General features: G+C 41.3%; 1 protein-coding gene across 1 annotated transcript; it reads right to left on the bottom strand.

Moving 5' to 3' along the window:
• Positions 1 to 10,317: 10,317 nt before the first annotated feature.
• Positions 10,318 to 14,321, bottom strand: FABP5 (fatty acid binding protein 5). Its single transcript, XM_037152367.2, has 4 exons — positions 14,163 to 14,321; positions 11,560 to 11,732; positions 11,089 to 11,190; positions 10,318 to 10,568 (listed from the first exon to the last, which is right to left on the bottom strand). Exons 1-4 carry the CDS (start codon positions 14,239 to 14,241, stop codon positions 10,515 to 10,517), a joined length of 408 nt encoding a protein of 135 aa, XP_037008262.1. The 5' UTR covers positions 14,242 to 14,321; the 3' UTR covers positions 10,318 to 10,514.
• Between the last annotated feature and the right edge of the window lie 6,030 nt (positions 14,322 to 20,351).

Genomic DNA, 20,351 nt, shown 5'->3' with positions numbered 1-20,351 from the left:
AGATTAACTTCCTAAAGTACAAGGCAAATTCTGAATTCAAAAATATATGTAGTCCAAAGGATTGGGATTTGAGTGTCTACTTTTGACTATGACTCTACCTTGTTTTACCTCCCCTCCCCCAGGGACTTCCTGACCGACCTGGATGAAATCTCCACTCTTTCCCAGGACTCAGAGGTCTTGCAGGACCCAGACCATGTCCTGACCCCACCCCGGCACAGCTCTTTCTCTCCCCCTCGGCCTGGCTCCACGCCAGGTTCCTGCCCCACTCTGCTACTTTTGCTTCCTACTCCTTCCGCTGGGCAAGCTTTCCCCTGGTCCTGTCCTGCCTGGCTCCTTTCCTTCCTTTAGGTTTCAACTTAAATTTCTTCTCCTTAGGGAGGCCTTCCCTAACTCCCCATTGTTCGTTACTACTGTTTTTCCCCACCAAGCACCTTGTTTTGTCCTTCATGGCTGGTACATAAACCTATAATTATTACATTAGATTTTGCTTGTTGTCCATCTCTCCCTCCACATTCTAAGCTCCATGAAGTCAGGACTTTTTACCTTTATTGAATTTTGTACGTCCAGCCCTTAGCATGGTGTCTGACACATTGTAAGGGCTCAAATATATTTGTTGAATTGAATGAATGAATGAATGAATCAATCGATCAATCAACTAATCCATCTCAGTCATGCTGGTGTTAGGGTGGGATGCAAAGACCTCATCTGGTAATTGATCAATGCTACTACATTAAAGAAGAACTGACTTGTATATGAGATAGATACATTGTACATATTGTAAATGTGGTCTTCGTATAAAGAAAACACTTTTCTTGGGTCCAGAAAGAATGACTGCAGGTATGCAGAATCTAGGTGGAATGTAATAACACCCATGATAGAGATAATGTGATTCTCTACTTGGCAAATAGTCTGATGACATTTTTATCAAATTACCTCTTGGGCTTTTTGTTTTCGTTAACATTGCCTCATTCTGGGCTGGTGCCTTATTTCTTATTTTCATATGGACCCCTGTGCCCCTGACGTGTGGAATTGAAATAGCACCATTTACCCATCAGCTGCCCAAAAACACTGTCCAAAATTTAAATGTGTTAAATGATTTCAGTTTTCTGGGACCCTAGAATTATTGTCTACTTCCAGGATAAAAAAAGTTAAGTTCTCATCAGAACCTTCTATTGACATGTTAATTACTGCAACATGGAATCAGGAGGTTTTGAGATTATCTCATCTCTCATGATCCCTCTAGGATATCTGCATGTGGTAACACGTCTTGTAAAATGATACATTATACAGGTCAATCTCCAGAACTGGCCATTTTCCAGAAGTCTGCCTACTTCAGAAAGAGTGGCTTTTTTTTTTAAATTCCTGTATTTCTGCCCTGGGTAGCGAAGAGAGGAAGCTGAGTTTAATAGTTGGGGCAATTGACTGAGTCAGCAAGTTTAGTTTCTGTATTCATTTGTATAATCTGCTGAAAACCTTGGTAAAACCAACTCTGAATCATAAAAGAAGTCTTTGTTCACTTACATGTAACTTTTCCAAACTTCTATGTGAAAAATATCTTTGTTGCTACTGTACTAAAACATAACATTGGAATTTTCCTCCCTGTGTTTCTTTAGTAATGGTCTTGTTAGAAGGTCAATAAACCAACAAAACCAACCAAGCAAGAAACAAGCTAACCCAAATGCCAGAGCCTGCTGGCATATAGACGCTATAGCGCCACCCACAAGGATAAGAATGAGAATGGAAACACTTGTTATTGTGAGCAAGTGAGTAAACATGATCTTGCATGAAGCCAGCATATGAGAGAGAGAAACTGTCCCATTATAAATAAAACATTGGTGCTGCAACTTGTGCATCAGACTTGATGCTAGAACCAACATTTCCTTCCTTTTAGATATTTAATTGCAAAAGGAAAAGGTATGTTCTTTGAAAAGGTAGTTAAAGTGCTTCCTAGGAGCAAAATATTTTTTCAGATTAGAGGTTCCCTTAATCAGATGCCACTATGTGCTACATCTGCAGCCAGGCAACATGTGGCCTATGTTATAAGGAGGGCAGAGTGCGTTAAGGACCTAACTGAAGAATAAATACTTTTAAAATATTTTAAATGATTTTGTTACTTCAATGTTTAAGAGTGTTCATTGAACCATTGTTAATAACTCTGAAACTTTAAAAAAACTTAAATATTAATGAATAGGAAATATAAAATAAGTAACTTGTTTAAGTTTTTAAAATGTGAAGCTCTTCTTATTTGAGTTAAAAAAACAAAATGTGCCAATAGAATACTGTGTTGTTGATATTAAGTATAAAAGGTTTTGGTCTATGTGAATATACATATACAAAGTACTATTTGAAAGCATCATAACAAATATTAATATTAATTTTCTATGGAAGTGAGATTTCCATGGCTATTTATTTTCTTCTTTACTTTTACATAGTATTTTCAAATGTACTATTTATTATTAAAAATATAAGTAAAACTATTTGCATTAGAATGTTTGTTCAGTTTTGTTTTTACAGGTAGATAAACAAGTTAATAAAAAACAAAACATCACCCAATCCCAACAGATAACTGCTATTAACATTTTTCTAAATTTTCTATTACATGTGACTCAAGTGAGACATGTACATAATATTTTATATTTGGGTTTTTTTTTCACTTTATAGTGCATAATGAGGTTTTTACCCAAGCTATTAATAGCCTTTTTTAAAAATGCCATGGGGATGCATTCTGATTATTTAAGCAACCCCACATTTCTAGGTGATATGCTTTCCAAATCTCTGCTAGTGAACAGCAGTCTGAGGAATATCCTCATAACTATATTTTCTAAGACAACAGAAGAGGAAGTCAGCCCCCTGCCATCACACAAAGGCCAAACATCTGCTTTGTTGCCAAAAGTACAGCTTAGTCACTTCCAGATCCACAGGCAAATGCTCCAGGGCAGAGGATATAGGCTAAGTCTCTGCAGTCTTAAGTCTTAGGTCCAGGCCAAAAACCTCTTCACTATTTTATTAGCACTTGGTGACTTTAAAGAAATACTAAAAAAAATATTTTGTCCAGTGTCTTCAGTTGTTTTTTGCAAGACAGTTATTCCTGATATTAAGTGTTCTATTCCTGAAAGTGCAACTAGGGTATTTTTTTATTTTAATTTTTTCAATTATAGTTGACTTTCAATAGTATATTAGTTTCACATATACATTGTTGTGGACTGCTCTGCCTAGTTTTAGGAATTGTAACTCTACCCCCTGTGGCTAAGGAGGAGTCAGTGACCTCTGGAATTCAAGCTACAGGAGACAAAGCTTGTCTCTGGTAGCAAATGGTGCCTCAGTTTCCTTCCTGCCCTCAAAGCTTGGTCAGAAGTCCTTGACGGGTAAGACTCCTCAGAGGAGGGGCAACCTAGGCCAGACGCGACCACTTGGGAGGCCATCATGGAAGGACTTGGGGGGGCTGCAACAAAGAGGGAGCATTGGACTCCCCCCCTCATCCCCCCGGTTTTGACAAAGCCCAAGCCCCCATGTTCTCTGGGAGAAGCCCTTCCTGGCTCTAATCCTCTTAAGCCTGAATACCCGTTGGGGAGGGGTGCAGCTCCTTGCCCTGCTAGAGCGTGTCCTGGGGAAAATTCTGGCATCACAAAGACTTCCTGATAAACTTGTGAAATTTGCTCTGCTAAGAGTGCTTTCATTCATATGTTAAGGGTTGGAGCAGGAAGCCCTAAAACTCTGTTCCTGACAGACTGTGACTCAGACTAAGCCCTCAGATTTCTTTGAAATGTTATCTTCTGTTTGATCCTTGCCGCCCTGTATTCCTGTGTATTACAACCCAATAAAAGCCCTTGGAGGGAGGGGCTCAATGCCTTTTTCCCTGAGAAACTGGCCACTGCTCAAAGCCTTTTTCCTCTGGGAAACTGGTTACCTCTCCTCCCCAAGCAGATCACATCATGTCTTAGTCATGTTTACTTTCATCCGAGGCACACGTGGGGACTTGCAAGGAAAGTTGCCCCCACAATACGTCATAGTGATTAGACATTTATGTAACTTACCCAATGATCCCCTCAAATAAGTCTAGTACCCACCTGGCACCGTACATAGTTATTACAATATTGAATATGTTCTTCACGTACTGATATTTTTAACAGTCATCTGTCATTTCCTACTTGAGACTCTTCATGGTTTTGCTTGGTGCTCATATTAACCCAGATCCCTCATGAGCAGCTGCCAGGTCCACATGCTTTTTTTCCTACACAAATATTCAGACTACACTTGTCCCACATTATAACCATGAAAATCAATAAAGGAAACTTCAACTTTTCAAATCAAAATTGGAGTTTAGAAGGGCTGTAGAAGGAACTCCCACATCCTACCACTCAATTACCCCAAACAGAAATAAGTACCTTGCATTTCCAACAGAATGGTGTTTTTACTTTATTCCCCCACCTCCAGCAGAAAGAAGGAAGATTTTCTTCTTTCCCAGCAACAAGAGTAGCCAATGGGAAACATCACAGCTAAGCCAATGAGTAGGTGTTGTTGTTACCCTGAACCCTAACAACTTTCCTCCAATGATTTTTTTTCTTTTACTAATGACTTCCTTGCCCAACCTTCCTTTCTAGATAGGTCTTTCATTTTGTTTAACTCCTCAGAGCATCTGTCTGCTTACTGGATTAGATGCTACCTGATTCATGAATCATTCAGTACAGGCAATTAAAACTTCAGAATTTACGCAGTTAATTTTTAAAAATTTATGTATATATTATGTTGGCCAAAAAGTTTGTTTGTTTTTTTCTGTAAGATGGCTCTAGTAGCACTCAGCTGTCTATAACTTCATTCAAAACAATGTTGTTCGATTATATTGTAACAGCTGTCATATCAGCATGGATTTCAAAAAACCTTATCAAAATTGGTTAATTTTTGTGTAGCTATTTTAATATTAAGATGGAAGAAAATACACAACATCTGCAGCATAGTATACTTTATTATTTCAAGAGAGGTAAAAAACTAGTGAAATGCAAGAAAAGATTTGTGCAGTGTATGGAGAAGGTGCTGTGACTGATCAAACATGTCAATGGTGCTTTACCAAGTTTTGTGCTAGAGGTTTCTCACTGGACGATGCTCCATGGTCAGGTAGACCAGTTGAAGTTGATAGTGATCAAATCGAGACATTAACTGAGAGCAATCAACATTCTACCACACGGGAGACAGCCAACATACTCAAAATTTCCAAATCAATAAAATTGTTGGTGAAAATGAAAAATTTATGGAAAGAAACTATGCAGGCATTTTGGTCAAATATGTATTGTGGAGAGAGAGAGAAGGGGGAGAGAGAGAAAGAAACATCAGTGTGAAAGAAACATCAGTGTGAAAGAAACATCATTTGGTTGCCTTCCACATGCACTCCTCACTGGAGACCTAACCTGCAACATAGGCATGTGCCCTGACTAGTCATCTAACCTGCAACCTTTCAGTGCAAGAGATGACCCTCCAGCCAACCAAGCCACACCAGCTGGGCTACACAGTTAATTGTTTTAAACACATCACTTTCTACAAGCTTCTGTCACTCTGCCACCCTTGTCTGTCTCTACTCAGAGCTTTTATAGTTGCTAGTCTCTCTTCCTAGAACATAATGCCCACTCCCAGATGTCACTTGCCTACATTCTGCTCATTATTCAGGTCTAAGAGGTCCTCTGAGAGGCCTTCCCCATGTAAAGCAGCCTCAAACCTACTCACTCCTCGTTGCAGTACCTGATTTTTGTTGTTGTTGTTGCTGCCTTTGTCACTCTAGGTAACTTGTTTTAATCATGTATGTTCCATATTCTCATACTAGAATGTCAGCTTCATGAAAAAAGGACTGACTCTGCTCTACCTTGTTTACCATACCATGTGTCACCAGACTTTTTTTAAAGGCTCTTTAAAATATTTTATTCTCTTTTTTAGACATTTTCAAAGTGTGCAGTGTACGTGGAGGAGGTATGGAAGGAAGAGATGGACTTGATCTGAAGTAAATGTTCACATCTGGTGACAGCCTGACACATCAAATGTCATCAGACTCTGGTGATTTTCCAGTTGAGTCCAGTGACACATCATAGCACCTGCCTTTCACAATTTCAAAACACATGTCACTCAGCTTTTTAAACCAGTTCACCAACTTTATTAGTTCTTCTTACTAACCCACACCACACATGACTACCAAGTGGCAGCGACTTCTAATAGAACAACACTGAAAGGAGGGGGCAGAGAGTAAGTACATGACACCCAGAAAAGAGCTGTAATTATTCTCATAAACTTAAAAGTGAATTTCAAATACCATGGACATTAAGAATCATTGCTTAATGAGTAGCGAGAATTGAGTAATAGCCTAAGTTGAGTTGGCAGTGTTAAAATCAAAGTGCTAAAAAGATGGCTCTCAACCTTTTTAGGACCATAGCACAGATTTGAATACCAGAAATTTGAGAAAACAGATGAAGGAATTAAGACTCAAGAAACCACCTCATTAGCAATAAGTGCAACATTATTATATAGCATATAGCAAAGCCTCATATTGTCTGCAGAGACCTCACAGTTGTGCTTCTCCATCACCATCGCCTTTAGGCACTCACATTGTGCTCGAAGAGAAGAGGTAAGGCCCAGGAAGCACTCACGGACGTAAAGTTCCCTGGACATTTTTCTTCTGTGAAAGTTTGATTTGTGTGAAACCATCTCACTTGTATTAAATTGTTTCTAATTTGCACCATGTTTCACAGATAACAGGTCAGGTTCTGACAGACCTTGCCTGTTGGCAGAACACTCAACAGTAGGAAAATGAATTGAATTTGCTGACTGAAATTGGGCAATCCGTTTCCTGGTGAAGCAGAGTGTTCGACACACCAGCTCAGGGACAGGAGTGAATCCTTACTTCCCATTTCAGACATCCATGTTCTATAGTCATCGAACATACTATGTCTGGAGTGAGTAAAGGACCTGGCTAAAGTTGAATTATCTGTAAAAAGGTAAGAAATATGGTTTCAAAAAATAAATTGAAGCAAAAACATAATAGGTGTTGAATGATACTAAAAGGTGTTAAACAGGCACAGAGAAGCCATCAATTTTTTTAATGAATTTATTTATTCAACAAATATTTACACAGAGCATTTTCTGTGTCCCAGGTGATTCCTGATTGAGTGATAGAGGACACCATAAAAAGCTAAGTCCTTTCTTCATGGAGCTTATTTCCAGTGGGAGAGACAAATAATAACCAAAAAATTAAAAAAAACAAACAAGTAAATATATAGCCAGTCAGTATTGGTGATAAGAGCAAGCAAGGACAGCAGAGGGGACTAGAGAGTATATGGGAGGATGCAGTGTGGTCTGGGCATGACTCACTGCCAGGGTGATATCTGAGAAGAGACTGCAAGGAAGTGAGAAAATTGAGAAAGCCTGGACTGCAGTTTCCAGGGAAGATTGTTACAGGCAGAGGCAGCAAATATGTACAAAGGCCCTGAGGCAGGAGCACACTTGAGTCAGCAATGACCAGTGCCTGGAGGAAAATGTTTGAGTGGTAAGAGAAGAAATCAGAAGGGGATGTTGGGAGGTTGGGAGACACAGGCAAGATCAGATCGGACGTCTGTAAAGACTTTGGCTTCTACTCTAAATGCAGTGAGGAACCAATGTAGGGTTCTCACCAGAAATGACAACCTTTAATGTTTAAGATGATAACTCTGGCAGAATAAAAATGAAAATGAAGTCGAGAATGATGGTGGTTTTTGAATCAGGGTGGCATGTGCGGTGGAAGAAGTAAGAAGTAATTAATTTCTAAATATATTCTGCAGATAAAGCAGTAATCACTTACTAATGGATTAGATATGGTATGGAAAGAAAGGTAAAAGTTAAAGATGACTCAAAGGCATTTAGCCTGGGAACTAGAAAAAATGTAACATTTCCTTGGATTGACATGCAGAATAATACAAGAGGACTAGGTCTGGAATAAAAACAACTAAGAAATTTGATTTTAGAAAGCACGAGATTAGTGTCCAGTGTTGTCCAAATCATCCATCGCTAACCTTATGTGGGTATTTAAATTTATATTTTAATTAATTAAAGTTACATAAAATTTAAAATTCAGTTCTTCAGTTGCACCTGCCATATTTCAAGTGCTCAATAGCAGCAACCTTTGTGTGGCTACTGCCACCAGATTGGACAGTGCAGATGTCACAGAGCTTTTCCATTAGTGCATAACGTCTTACCAGGCAGTACTGGAGAGACATTAAGCTTTTACCTTGTGCCGGGCCCTGTGATAAGTGCTTTATGTGCACTATCTCATTTCATACTTATAACAACTCTACAAGCAAGGTTATATCTTTTTACAAAGGATGTAACTTGAGTTCAGAAAAGTTAAGTAATTTGTCCTAAATCACACTGCTCCTAAAAAGTAAAGAGCCAGAATTGGATATTGGGACTGTCCACTTCCAAAATCCAAGCACGTAAATCATCACACTTTATTTTAGAAAGGTTAAACTCGTTTGAAATTAGACATGACATCCTCAAGGAATTGTCTAGCAAGTTATCAGCAGCAAGTGCTGAAGCACAAAGAACACTGGAGATCTGGTAGATCTTGGGTAAGAGGGAGTCTCCCGAGATCCTGTGTGTTGTAGAACTAACCAGGTTACATTCCAGCATACCATCAGTTCAGAGAAAACCAAAATATTCAATGAAGGCCCTATATCTTTGGATAGGAGTCCATTGACATTAAAGGATTGCTTAGCAGAAAGGACTTAATTGACCCTAGATAATATAAAGTTCAGATCCCTTCGTTCTACCCTGATTCTCAACTAGGTATGGTGCCACTCAGAAGACATCTGGAAATGTATGGGGTGCTCAAGGTAGACTTATGGGTGCCACGTGCATTTTGTGGCAATGCTCTTAACATGCTTGCTACAGTCCGGGACAATGAGGACAACTTCTCACCCACAATGTCAAAGATTCCCCATGTGAGAAGTATGGGCCTACTCCTGCCCAAGCAATGCCCCAGTCCGACAGCTAAAGTATAGAAACGAGAATGTGGTAGGTGGCAGGCAGCTCAGGACTAAAGTCAGATCTGTGCTCCAATCTGCTTTTTTTTTTAAAGATTTTATTTATTTATCTTTAGAGGGGAAGGAAAGGAGAGAGGGAGAGAAACATTAATGTATGGTTGCCTTTCGTGCGTCCCCTGCTGGGAACTGGCCTGCAGGGAACTGGCCTGCAACCCTGGCATGTGCCCTGACTGGGAATCGAACCGCGATTGTCTGGTTCGCAGGCCCGTGCTCAATCCACTGAGCTACACCAGCCAGGGCTCCAATCTGCTTTTTGACTTGAGACCATTTCCTAGACTCTAAGCCTTGCCATTCTCAACTGATTCAGGAAGCACACAATAGTGAGTACACATTGTATTGGATCATTCTGAGAATCACAAAACTTTCAAAGTATCTGGCCTAGTGTTTGGTGCAGGGAGAGTCATAAAAATGTACATTATTATTATAAGTGGGAAAAGAGGATGAAGGGAAACTCTAGCATGGAGATAATCACCAAGATAGAAATTCAGATAAAATAAGTTTGGAGCAGCGCTGCCCCATAAAAAATATTGTAGGTTCGGTTCCAGACCACCACAGGGTGATGGCTTCTTTCCTTCAACCTCATGAATGACCCCTGCTAGCTTTAGACTCTTCTGAAGTCCCCTCACCTCTCTCAGCTTTCATAGAATTGAAGAGTTAGGGCCTTGCTCATGATTAGGCTTTGGTTTAAGGGAGCATTGTGGCTTCTTTGATCTACCCAGACCACTAAAACTTTCTCTAGATCAGCTTTCTTATCATTCATGTGTTCACTGGAGTAGCACTTTTCATTTCCTTCAAGGATGTTTTCTTTGCTTTCACAACATGGCTGTTTGGTACAAGAGGCCTAGCCTCTTTGGCCTGTCTCACCTTTCAACATACCTTGTTCACTAAGCTTAATCAATTCTAGTTGTTGATTTAAAATGAGAGACATGTAACTCTTCCTTTTCACTTGAACACTTTGGGGCCATTAAAGGATTATTAATTGGCTTAATTTAAATATGTAAATTATAAAGTGTATGTGGGTATTTTTCCATGACAACCATCTGTGCCAGAAGTTTAAGAATCTTGAGTTAATACAGAGTTCAAACAGCACAGGGCAAGCTTAAGAATGTGTAGTGTATCTGCCACTGTAGTAGCTCTCTATATCAATTACTAAAATATAATCTCATTATAGTACCCTCAAGACTACCCAGAATTTATGCAATTCATTATTAAAACTTATCATTGATTTCCTATAAAGTTGGTGGAAAAAAGCATACAACACTGGTATAGCATAAACACATTTATTTACTAAACAAAGGGTTGGTTCTAATTAAACTAACACTTGGAAATAGTTATGTAAAATGTTTGCGATGAAGATATAACAGAACAGTAATGGGGGGAAAAGACATGGGGAAATTTGCTCATTGAACTGAGCTTGTTTATCCTCATAGCTAACTCCTGTCCAGAAGGATAATGGAATTTTTACTCAACTTTTTCATAGATCCGAGTAGAGGTGACATTGTTCATGATGCATTCCTAAGAGAAAGAACAATATTAAAGAGTTACATCAGTCTTGCATCCCAGGTGGAATTTAAGTGTTAGGATAAGAATCCTACAAAACCTTGTCATTTACTTCACAGATGAAGAAAATACATGTTAGGATTCCTCAGTTTGAAAAGCTAGAACCTATTGTTTTTCATAAGATTTGTGTATGTTTTGCTGAACACTAACATATTGATTTGCAGTTCTAAATAATTCATTTGGTCTTCGCAAACAGTATTCCTCATTTTAAAGAAATGGAAAAAATTATGCCCCAGAGAGCAGTTTGGTGGTATACCCAAGGCGATGCTGGTCTCAGTGGAGTACAGACTAAACCCAGCCCCAGCGATGCCCTGCCACATCATCAAGGCCTTTTTAGTCATCGGTGTACTGGTGTTATTTTGCATTTTTCCTACCCCAACCTACTTGTGCTTTTCATGACCAGTGATATATACAGTTATGGGCACTATGAACACAAACAACTAGCCCACGAGGACCTCAGAAGCTGGGTACTTACCACCACCATTTTCCCGCCATCCAGTTTTCTCGTGATTGTGCTTTCCTTCCCATCCCACTCCTGATGTTGAACCAGTGCACCATTTACAAAGTTGCAGACGGTCTGCAAAAATAAAGCATGTTTTTTAATTTTCCAAAGTACATTATAAGAGTTTCCATGACTCATAATCTCCTTAATCAACATTTTTACAACTTTTCCTTCCTAGGTCTACTTCGCACCAATTTTATTCATAATAGAGTTGAAGCTTTTCAACCTAGACACACACATAACACACTTAAACTCTCACGTTCCTTAAACTATTTTTACAAAATAGACTGTTATAAAGCAGAACCTTTCACACTAATTTGTCAACTCAATTCATAAAGTAACTTGAGACTTTTTTCATTAAGTTCTTGCCTGTAAACAGTAAGAATGTTATTAATACAATCTATCATTCCAGAAGCTTCTGTGATTATATAAATTATGCCTGACCTGAGTTTTTCTGCCATCAGCTGTAGTTTCTTCAAACTTCTCTCCCAGGTTACATGAAAACTGGGTCGTTTTCAATGTGCTCTCACTTTTTACAGTGAGGGTTTTGCCGTCAAAAGTGATGATACAGTCTGGTTTGGCCATGGCACCCATTTTCCGCAGAGCCATTCCCACACCTGTGAATGTTAATCATGTTAAATAACAGGAATACCAAAGTTATAGCTTACAGAATAAAAGCAGTGATTCAACTGCAATTACCGTGCTGAGTATTTTCACTTACTTACCAAGAACTTAAGGTAAAGATAGAGCCAGCGCTCACCAGGTGCTAGCACCTGACATACGCAAAATCATGGAAGCCTTGAGCCCACCCTGTGAGGTGGGGGGGAGGGCACCGTTTCCATTTCACAAACAATGAAGTGAATCACTGAAGTAACCCATACAAGCTCACTCCTCTAGAAAGTGATGAGCTGGGGACCCCCAGTGCAGGCATTTTGGCTCCAAATTTCAGTTCATGGCTACCATGCTGTGCTGGCCTTCAGAAAGCTAGGGAAGCAATTTGGTCTTCTAAAATTCACTTACTCAAGTCTACCGACCATTATATACAACTCCGGCACATAGTGTGGCACAGGAAAAACCCTTGATAAATATTTGCATATGTAGAAACCAACCCTGAGATAATCAAATAACACTAAGTTTTAAGAGGTAAAACAGCACAATCATAATGGTAACAAATGAAAAAAATCTTACCTTCAAAAACAGAGAACATTTCATAGCTATGTAACTCGATTACTATATTGATATCACATCTAATTTATAATCTGTGTATTTCCTCTGGGTGTTAACATTTACAAGGGAACTTATATCTGGGCCAAATCCCTGCCTCAGACAAGGAGAATACAACCTACGAGAAAAACTGGCTTGACAACCTTGGCGACACAGCAACCATAAAAGAAAAAAAATGTCCCACGTCCCCTCCAGCATGCTCTTCTGCCAGCACAGCACAGGGCTGTGCCTTGTGTTGTTAGTTGAGTTACTATTTATTCTCTCTCATTTTGGACAAATGAAGGGCTCAGCTCTTCCCATACCTTGATTGCATTCTAGTGCATTGAGCCTGGCAACCCTAGAACTTTGAAAACAAGCCATGTGATGAACACATTCGATTTCAATAGGATGTGAGAACAGAAAGAGAATGTTTGGTCCTCAGACAGGTGAATGCACACAAAACGTGTATTTCTTGGATATGAGTGCAGTAAATGGCTTGGTTCATAGCCATCTTGATCTAGGTTCATAGTCAAGGGGAAAAAAAGGAAACCACTGCCTTCATGTTTTATTCCTAGTGTCCTAAGTACATTCAAGAGTCCTGACCGAACCAGCCTGAACCAGGCACTGTCCTGTAGAAAGTCTGGAGAAGGAGTGCTTCTGAAATGCCACAGGGACAAAGACAAGGGTCTTCATAGTGACTTCTGTACCCTAGGGCATCCTCATTAAAGTGATGGGATGGCAGCTTCTAAAGCCCCCTCATCGTGGGTTCCACAGTTGTGTAGGAGCTGGAAGCCCCATCACAGACAGGACCCAGGCTATGTATGCCACCCCATCACACTCCTAGTGGCCTGTGACAAAAGTCCATTTTTGTTTGTCAATCCACCCAATGTCTCAACCAGCATGCAATCATTGTCAGTGGCTGAGAAAAGGATGAGAATGAAGCACTGTTTTGAGTGAGACAGTAAATTTAATGGTCCCCCTGGGACCCATTCTCCTCTATAAGGAAGCCTTGAAGAAGGCACATGCTTTCTGCAGAGCCTCGCCTGTAAGGCGTGCTGATAGGGAGTCACAGCAGGAGGGCCTGCCTCCCTGTGTCTGTCTGTGCTTCTCCAGAAGAGCTCATTCACCCCTCGCCCTGAAGATTCGGGGGTCAAGGCGGCTGTGCATGACTACCCCCTGGCACGTTAGGTATCCGCCCACTGTGGCCAACCTCGAGCAAGGCCAGGCAAGGTCAGCGCTGTCGGTGCCAAGCCTCTGGTGCCAAGACTCTGGGTCGGAGTCAAGGATGCCAGATGCTGCCGGGTAGCTGCCATCAAAGGGCCCGGGGTGGCGTTAACGCGGGCGAGAGCTGGCCGAAAGCTGAGGCTGTAGCTGCGTTCAGACCCTCTACAGGCACCACGTTCCGGGGGGAAAAGAGGGAGGGGAGTCGTTTGCCACAGAGGAACAAAAGATGCAGCAGAGTTGGCGAGATGCGGCCACCAAAAGGAGATACACGATAGTGACAGGAGAAGGGAGGATGGGGAGGAGGACAGAAGAATAGAGGAAATTAAGACAGAAAGCAGCAGAAACCTGGGTGCACCACGTGGCAGGTTCTACCGGGAGTCTAGAGACCGGCGGGATGCACGCACACCCAGCTCTGCAGCTGCTTCGCCTCGTGGTGCAGTGCAGCGCGGGAACCGCGTGGTGGGGACTGATGGTGGAAAGGGGAAAGGCTGGAGGTGGCTGCCTAGTGTGTCCGCCCCTGCGCCCGCCACGCCGAACTGGGGGGACCGGAGGACAGACAGGCACACACACACGCACACATTCACGCCACGATGCGAGCACCGCCTCGCCCGGTGCCTTACCTAGTTCCTTCATGTACTCATCGAAGCCTTTGCTCTCCACTAAACGCCATCTTCCTACCAGTTGCTGAATGGTGGCCATGGTGGGCGCGGGAGTCGTGCAGTTGATCTGGGAAGAGGAATCCTGTCCTCGGAGAGCGGCGGGATGCCGCGGTTGAGCGTGGCTAATTTGTACCGGTGGCGCGGGGCCTGGCCAGGCCGAGCAGCCAATGGGAGGCGCGCCTCGCCGCTCTTGCCACGCCCCCGCCACGCCCCCGCGCGATCTGTGGTTTGTAGGTGGAGACTCGCTCCACCAGCCCTGGACACGGGTTCCTCCCGTGCCGCCGGCGAGCTCCGACCCACCCTGCCCGCCCCAGACACAGGGCCTGTGCACTGTTCCGCGCCCCCTCACTCCCGGAAAGCCTGGGGGTCGCCGGAGCCTGCCGGCCTTTCGGCCTCTCGTGGGCTCTACATTTCACCGCCAAACCACCGTCCTTTGTCTGTTTAAAACACCCCAAGCAATGGTGAGCCTTATTTGGGCTCGGGAGGCAAGAATGAACTGATCGGCAGTTTGGCTGACTGATGGATTGATACATGTAGGGCATATACTTACTCAGGTCTGCTTCCAGTCATTGAACAAATTCACATCCCATAAGCTCCTGAAAAACCTGTTCTCCCCACCCTCAGGCCACCCCTGGCTCAATTAGGACGGAAAGGTGTGTGTGTATACCTGGTGAGTTAGAAGATTTTATCAGAAGATGTGGTGTGGGTTGAGGTGTCCCCGGAAGTTTGGTTTCCAAACTAAAACTCTGTGAGAAGTTTCAGCTTAAGCGCCTGTCATTGTTATTAAATATTTGCATGCAAGCTGTTTCATTAGTTTATATTCGCAAAGGAATGAACCCTTCACAGTTCCTTCTCAAAATCCAGAAGCTTTAGACACTAGGCCATTTCCTCTTCATCTTTCGTCATAATAATACCCAAATAGTATTTGTGTGTGGCAGCTACACATTTCAAAGATTACTTGCCACGGGAGCTTACTCTATACTCCTGGGTCCCTGTGGGAGTGAGTGGGGTTCAGGTGAGGAAGTTGCCATGCAGAGAGGCCAGCTGCCTTGATGGAGATCAGGGCCATTTATTGAGTGCTGCTTGTGCTAGAGGCCCTGCTTCCTGAGCACTTCATATCCAGTAATTCTAATCACCAAAGTTTTGCTAAAAAATCTTATCCTAGTTTTTTGAAAGAGGAAATAAGGCAGGGAAAGTTTGCAGGTGAACTAGAATCCCTGTCTAGGTCCTTCTACTGCAGACCTTGTGAAATCACCAGGTTGCATTTGGCTCCCTGAACTCTCTTGGAGGTAAGAGCAAAAGGCTGTAGCTCCTGAACCATCTACCAAACTTGACAAACTGAAACCTGAAGCTGATTTGTCATCTCCCAGCACACCTCATGACATTTTCTCCCCTGCACTGGCTCCCTTTCATTTTAGGTCACCCCAGTTTTCCTTTTGTGCTATTTGGATATCTCACAGATAGAAATCTGTGTAGTGTATTAATCAAATATTTATCCAGGGCCTTTTATGTTCCAGAGTATGTGCTGGTGTCATATACATAATTTTAGGTACCATTTTCATACTGAATGGCACAGGCCCTGTCCTTGAGCTCTAAGGGCCTGCACTGAGGCTCTACTGTTTGGGAAATGTTCATGTTCTGAGGGCAGCTGAGCAGTCATTTGCTCAATGATGCAAGTGATGGCTTCCAGACACTTAGGGCAGCCTACTGTACCTCCAATACAGGCAGCCCCTTTGTGGCTGGACTCTCATTCTTAATGGGCTGATTCAACATTTTACCTGTTTTTATATAGAATAAGGTAGTAATATCCAGGACTCAGTACCGAAATACTAAGTTTTATATGCTCATAATCAATCAGAAATACGAAAAAGAAAATGTCGCTGTATTACTAAATATTTAGGTGCTTGGCAAATAGTTTTTAAACCAGAGGTATTACTTAAAACTTAACTTTTAAAAACACTTTGTGATGTGATGAATGGAAATAATTCTTTATGGTCAAAATACACCAACAAAAAGGCATAGGCCAACATACCTGTCTCTCAATAAAGGAAGGCCTGGCGAGTGCTCTGCTATTGTGGGCAACGTACTCAATCCCTAGTTCTCCTATGCTTCTCATCTGTAATATATATGCAGAGATTGGGGTAGATAACTTCTAATGTGTTGTAAGCCCAGGTTCCCTTTCTTTCCTAAGAAAAATGGTAATGGATTTCAAGCTCTGAAAACAGTTAAGGACTACCTTAACCTGCTAACTGAAGTTGTGTTCTAAGTTACTTAACTTGAGCCCAATATAAGGTATAAAAACCAAAAATGTTATAAAAACAAATCTGATTAAAGTCTTATATGACTTCTTGGGATGCTTGACCATTTCTTCATTGTTCTCCAATGAAGAACAATGGGGGGGAGAATTTTCACTTGATTATAATACAGGGAACAGAAACAATCTTTGCATCCTGGACTGTCTTTACAAACACAACTGTGCTAGTCATTAGTTTTAGTCAAAGCACGGAGTCAATATAGGTGCCACATCGTGTCTTCTCTTGTGCTGGAGGATAATAACACTCTATCTTATGGATAAAAATGTTTGAAAAATCTGAAATTACTAGCACCTCTTTCCCCGGTAGCTTTGGAAGATTTCCATTTGTAAGACATGCAATTTTACTTAATTTCTCTGAACCTCAGTTTTCTCATCTATGAAATTAAGGCAGTAAGACTTAACACCAAATGATTTCTTAGGTGCCTTTCCTCCCATAGTTCATGGCCCTAAAAATATACTCAGAATTACTCTACTTCCACCTAGTGGCGAAATGAAACATTTCCCTTAGGTTTTCTTTGATAAATGTTAGGAGCTTATCAGCTTCACATTGCACAGTCACACACATGGATTTGGTGTGTATTGTGTGATTTTATTTAAAGGCAACTTCTCAGATACTGTTTGTGTAAATGTGTCTTCCATAAACTTGATTATAGGATATAATCACTTCCTGGGACAGCAAGCACGTGGCTGGTAGAGAAACAGAGAGCACCCTGTTGAATAAATCATTGCAGAAGCCACCAAACAGCCCTTGTTCAAACGACTGAGTCTTATCTCAGCACGTGGCCAGGTTAGTGCAAAAAGGTGGGGGAGGGGAAGCAGGGGGAAGAAAAGCAATCACTTCTCAAAGTTTAGTGTGCAAACAAGTCACCTGGGGATCTTGTTAAAATGTAGGTTCTGATTCAGTAGATCCAGAGTAAGGCAAAAGATCAAGTGCTTCTAAAAAACTCCCTGGTGATGCCTGTGCTCCTAGTCTGGGGACTGTGCTTTGAAAGCTAGGCTGTAAAATATGCGTAGGGCTTTGGCACATCCTGCGCCTTTCACATCAGTGATAAGTATGTTCTGGTTGTATTCCTAAGTAATGTATACAGAAGAGACAGGAAATTGGACAAATGCACTCCAAAAACTATCTTACTCAACTTGTGAACTTTTTTCTAATTAGTGTTATGTAGGTATTTTTCTTTCTCCTCACTGGGAAGTCTGATAGATGTCTTCAAATGGGATGGGAAGGGTGGATAATAGGTTATTTGAACCTCCTCTCTCCCTTAAGTTTTATGACCAAGTTTTTTACCCTATATTCTGGCTTGTCCTGATGTAGCCATGTTTTGTATCCCAGCTTAAAATTGTATCTTCCTAAAGAAAATCCCACTTGAAATCAGTTCCAAGAGAAAATCCTAATAAGCAGGTAGAACCCAGCTCTACGTCTTGAGGGTTGTGTGCACCAGCAAAAATTCCCAGATGAGAACAAGATCAGGAGCCACAATGCTTAAGGCACACCCTGAATATTCAGAAGGGAATACCCTTCTGAATCCTCCAGTGTATCTAGCCAACAGGGAATTGGCAAAAGCCACCATCCACCAATGGAAGCTTGCTTTGAGTCATTTGGTGCAATAAGATTATTTCTCATGAAAGCACTTGCAGAAATGGAGTTGTCTTATGAATTTTTTTCCTTAAAGCTATTTGATTATTACACAACAAAACTGCAAATAAATAAATGTTAAAACTTTCCAGTTGCCTAAATAATTTACCCTAAATACTCACTTGCTAAATTACCTGGACTAGGGAATAGCTACAGGGAAAATGAGACAATACAAAAGTCACAATAATAAAATATGACTGCAATAGGCAGAGGGCATAATACCTCATCTCAGTGTAAAAATCAATCCATTTCCCTTACACAGATCATCCTATTCTTCAGATTTATATATTGTTATTAAATTTGTCATTGGCTCATGGCAACAAATTGCAGAAACGTGTAGTTTGGGCTGACCTATTCATACTTCATATGTTCAAAATGTCTCAGGTCTAAAAACACAACACAATACCTAAAGGGGCACCTTGAAATGGAGCAGGACAAATTCATAAAGAGTACCTTTGCCCTTAAAAAATTATAAAAACAAATTTAAAAATACCCCTCCAAATAAGATTTTTTTCCACCGGATAGAAATCAAATTCTTCTCTTACAGATGGCACATCTTCATTTTCAATCCCCCTTTCCATGCAATAACCTATGACTTACTATTCTTTCCCCCAGATTTCTAACACCATTTGATTGTTTTTCTTCATTGATGTTTATCCACAGTAGTTAATGGTTTTTATGATCATATCTACAAAACCACAGGGTTGCTTAGTTTTGAGTTTTTTAAGGATTTATTTGTTTTTAGAGAGAGGGCAAGGGAGGGAAAAAAAGAGGGAGAGAAAATCAATGTGTGGTTGCCTCTCACGCACCTGCTACTGGGGACCTGGCCCTCAACCCAGGCCTGTGCCCTGTCTGGGAATTGAGCCAGTGACCCTTTGGTTTGCAGGCTGCACTCAATCCACCGAGCCACAGAAATCCAGGGGCGAGTTTTATCCTGATAGGTCAGGCCCACAGATTTCTTCTGCCTGATTGAGCTTTTAAGAAGAGTCATCAGAATTTAATTACACCTAAATCCAACTAAAGAATTTTTTGGTCCTATTTCTGGTCCTCTTGGGTTGGTGATGGGAGGAGCTGCCCTATAGTCCCTCAGCGGTGGGCACAGAGCTGCAGAGACAGTACGGAGGTAACTCTGTGTGCTCCTCTAATGGAGCCAAGAGGCAGGATCTTTAGTTTCTGTTCAACCACTGTAGATACCATAGCTCACTTCTAATTTACCTGTTCACTGCTGCATTGGACCAAACATAAAGGGAGAAATTCAACAGCACGGAGTGAGACTTCGTTTTACCTTCCCACGCGTTTCCCCATGACTTCATGCCTCTAGTGCTCCCGAATTCCCATTTCGCAGCAATAGTTTCTCAATTACATGACTGCTTGTTAATAACAAAAACCAATTTGAGGTTCCAAAGAAGCAAGTCTGTTTCTAGGTTGGCTAAATACTATGATTTCATAAAGGAGCTTCCTGCTGTGTATTACCATGGAAAGGAGTCAATTGTGTATTACCACAGAGAGGAGTCATAATTTTGGTTTGGTCTATTTCAGAAGGTGTGATAAAAATATTTGTGTCATGAATCTCAAATCTTGTCACCTCTCTTGCAGCCTCAAAATACAGTTAATTGTTCAGGACAAAGGTGGGGTTGCTAATGATCTTTTGCCCTGGTTGGTTAGCAGAACTGAGCATTCTGATTTTTGCATAGTGGGAGATATGGTGATCATGGGTCCCAGTCTGCCAGAGACAGGTCTGAGTTATGCTTACTGCCCTGGTATAATTATGAACAGTGATTTCTTTTACTCTGAGTATCTCAAATTGAATGATGTTGGATAAAGAGTTGTGGACTTTAATTCTCACCCATCCAGCAGCTCCAAAGCCCACATTTCAAGTATGGAATTATGACAGCACTCTCGTGCCGCCTAAGCTGAAGGCTGTCTTATAGGAGGGAACAATTGCTGGGATGACAGTGCCTTTCCCTCCTCTAATTCAAGTCAGCTTACATTTTCGGACCAAGTAATAGTTGTGTAGAATGGATCTAGTCTTCGTCTTCAAGGTATTTGTAACCTGATCATTTACCAGCTAAGGAACTGCATTTCTCTTTTTTCTTTTCATTTCATTTCACAAACATTAACATTTTTTCTTTTTTAGTTCAATGATGTCTGAAAATTTCCAAGTGTTAAATGTCTTTGAAAATATCAGATAGTATAAAAT

The sequence above is a fragment of the Artibeus jamaicensis genome, unplaced genomic scaffold, assembly GCF_021234435.1.
Source record: "Artibeus jamaicensis isolate MK-2021 breed Jamaican fruit bat unplaced genomic scaffold, CSHL_Jam_final scaffold_916, whole genome shotgun sequence".
NCBI lineage: Eukaryota > Metazoa > Chordata > Mammalia > Chiroptera > Phyllostomidae > Artibeus > Artibeus jamaicensis.
Note: the sequence above shows the minus strand (reverse complement) of the source record. Positions and strands in the feature narration are given on the sequence as shown.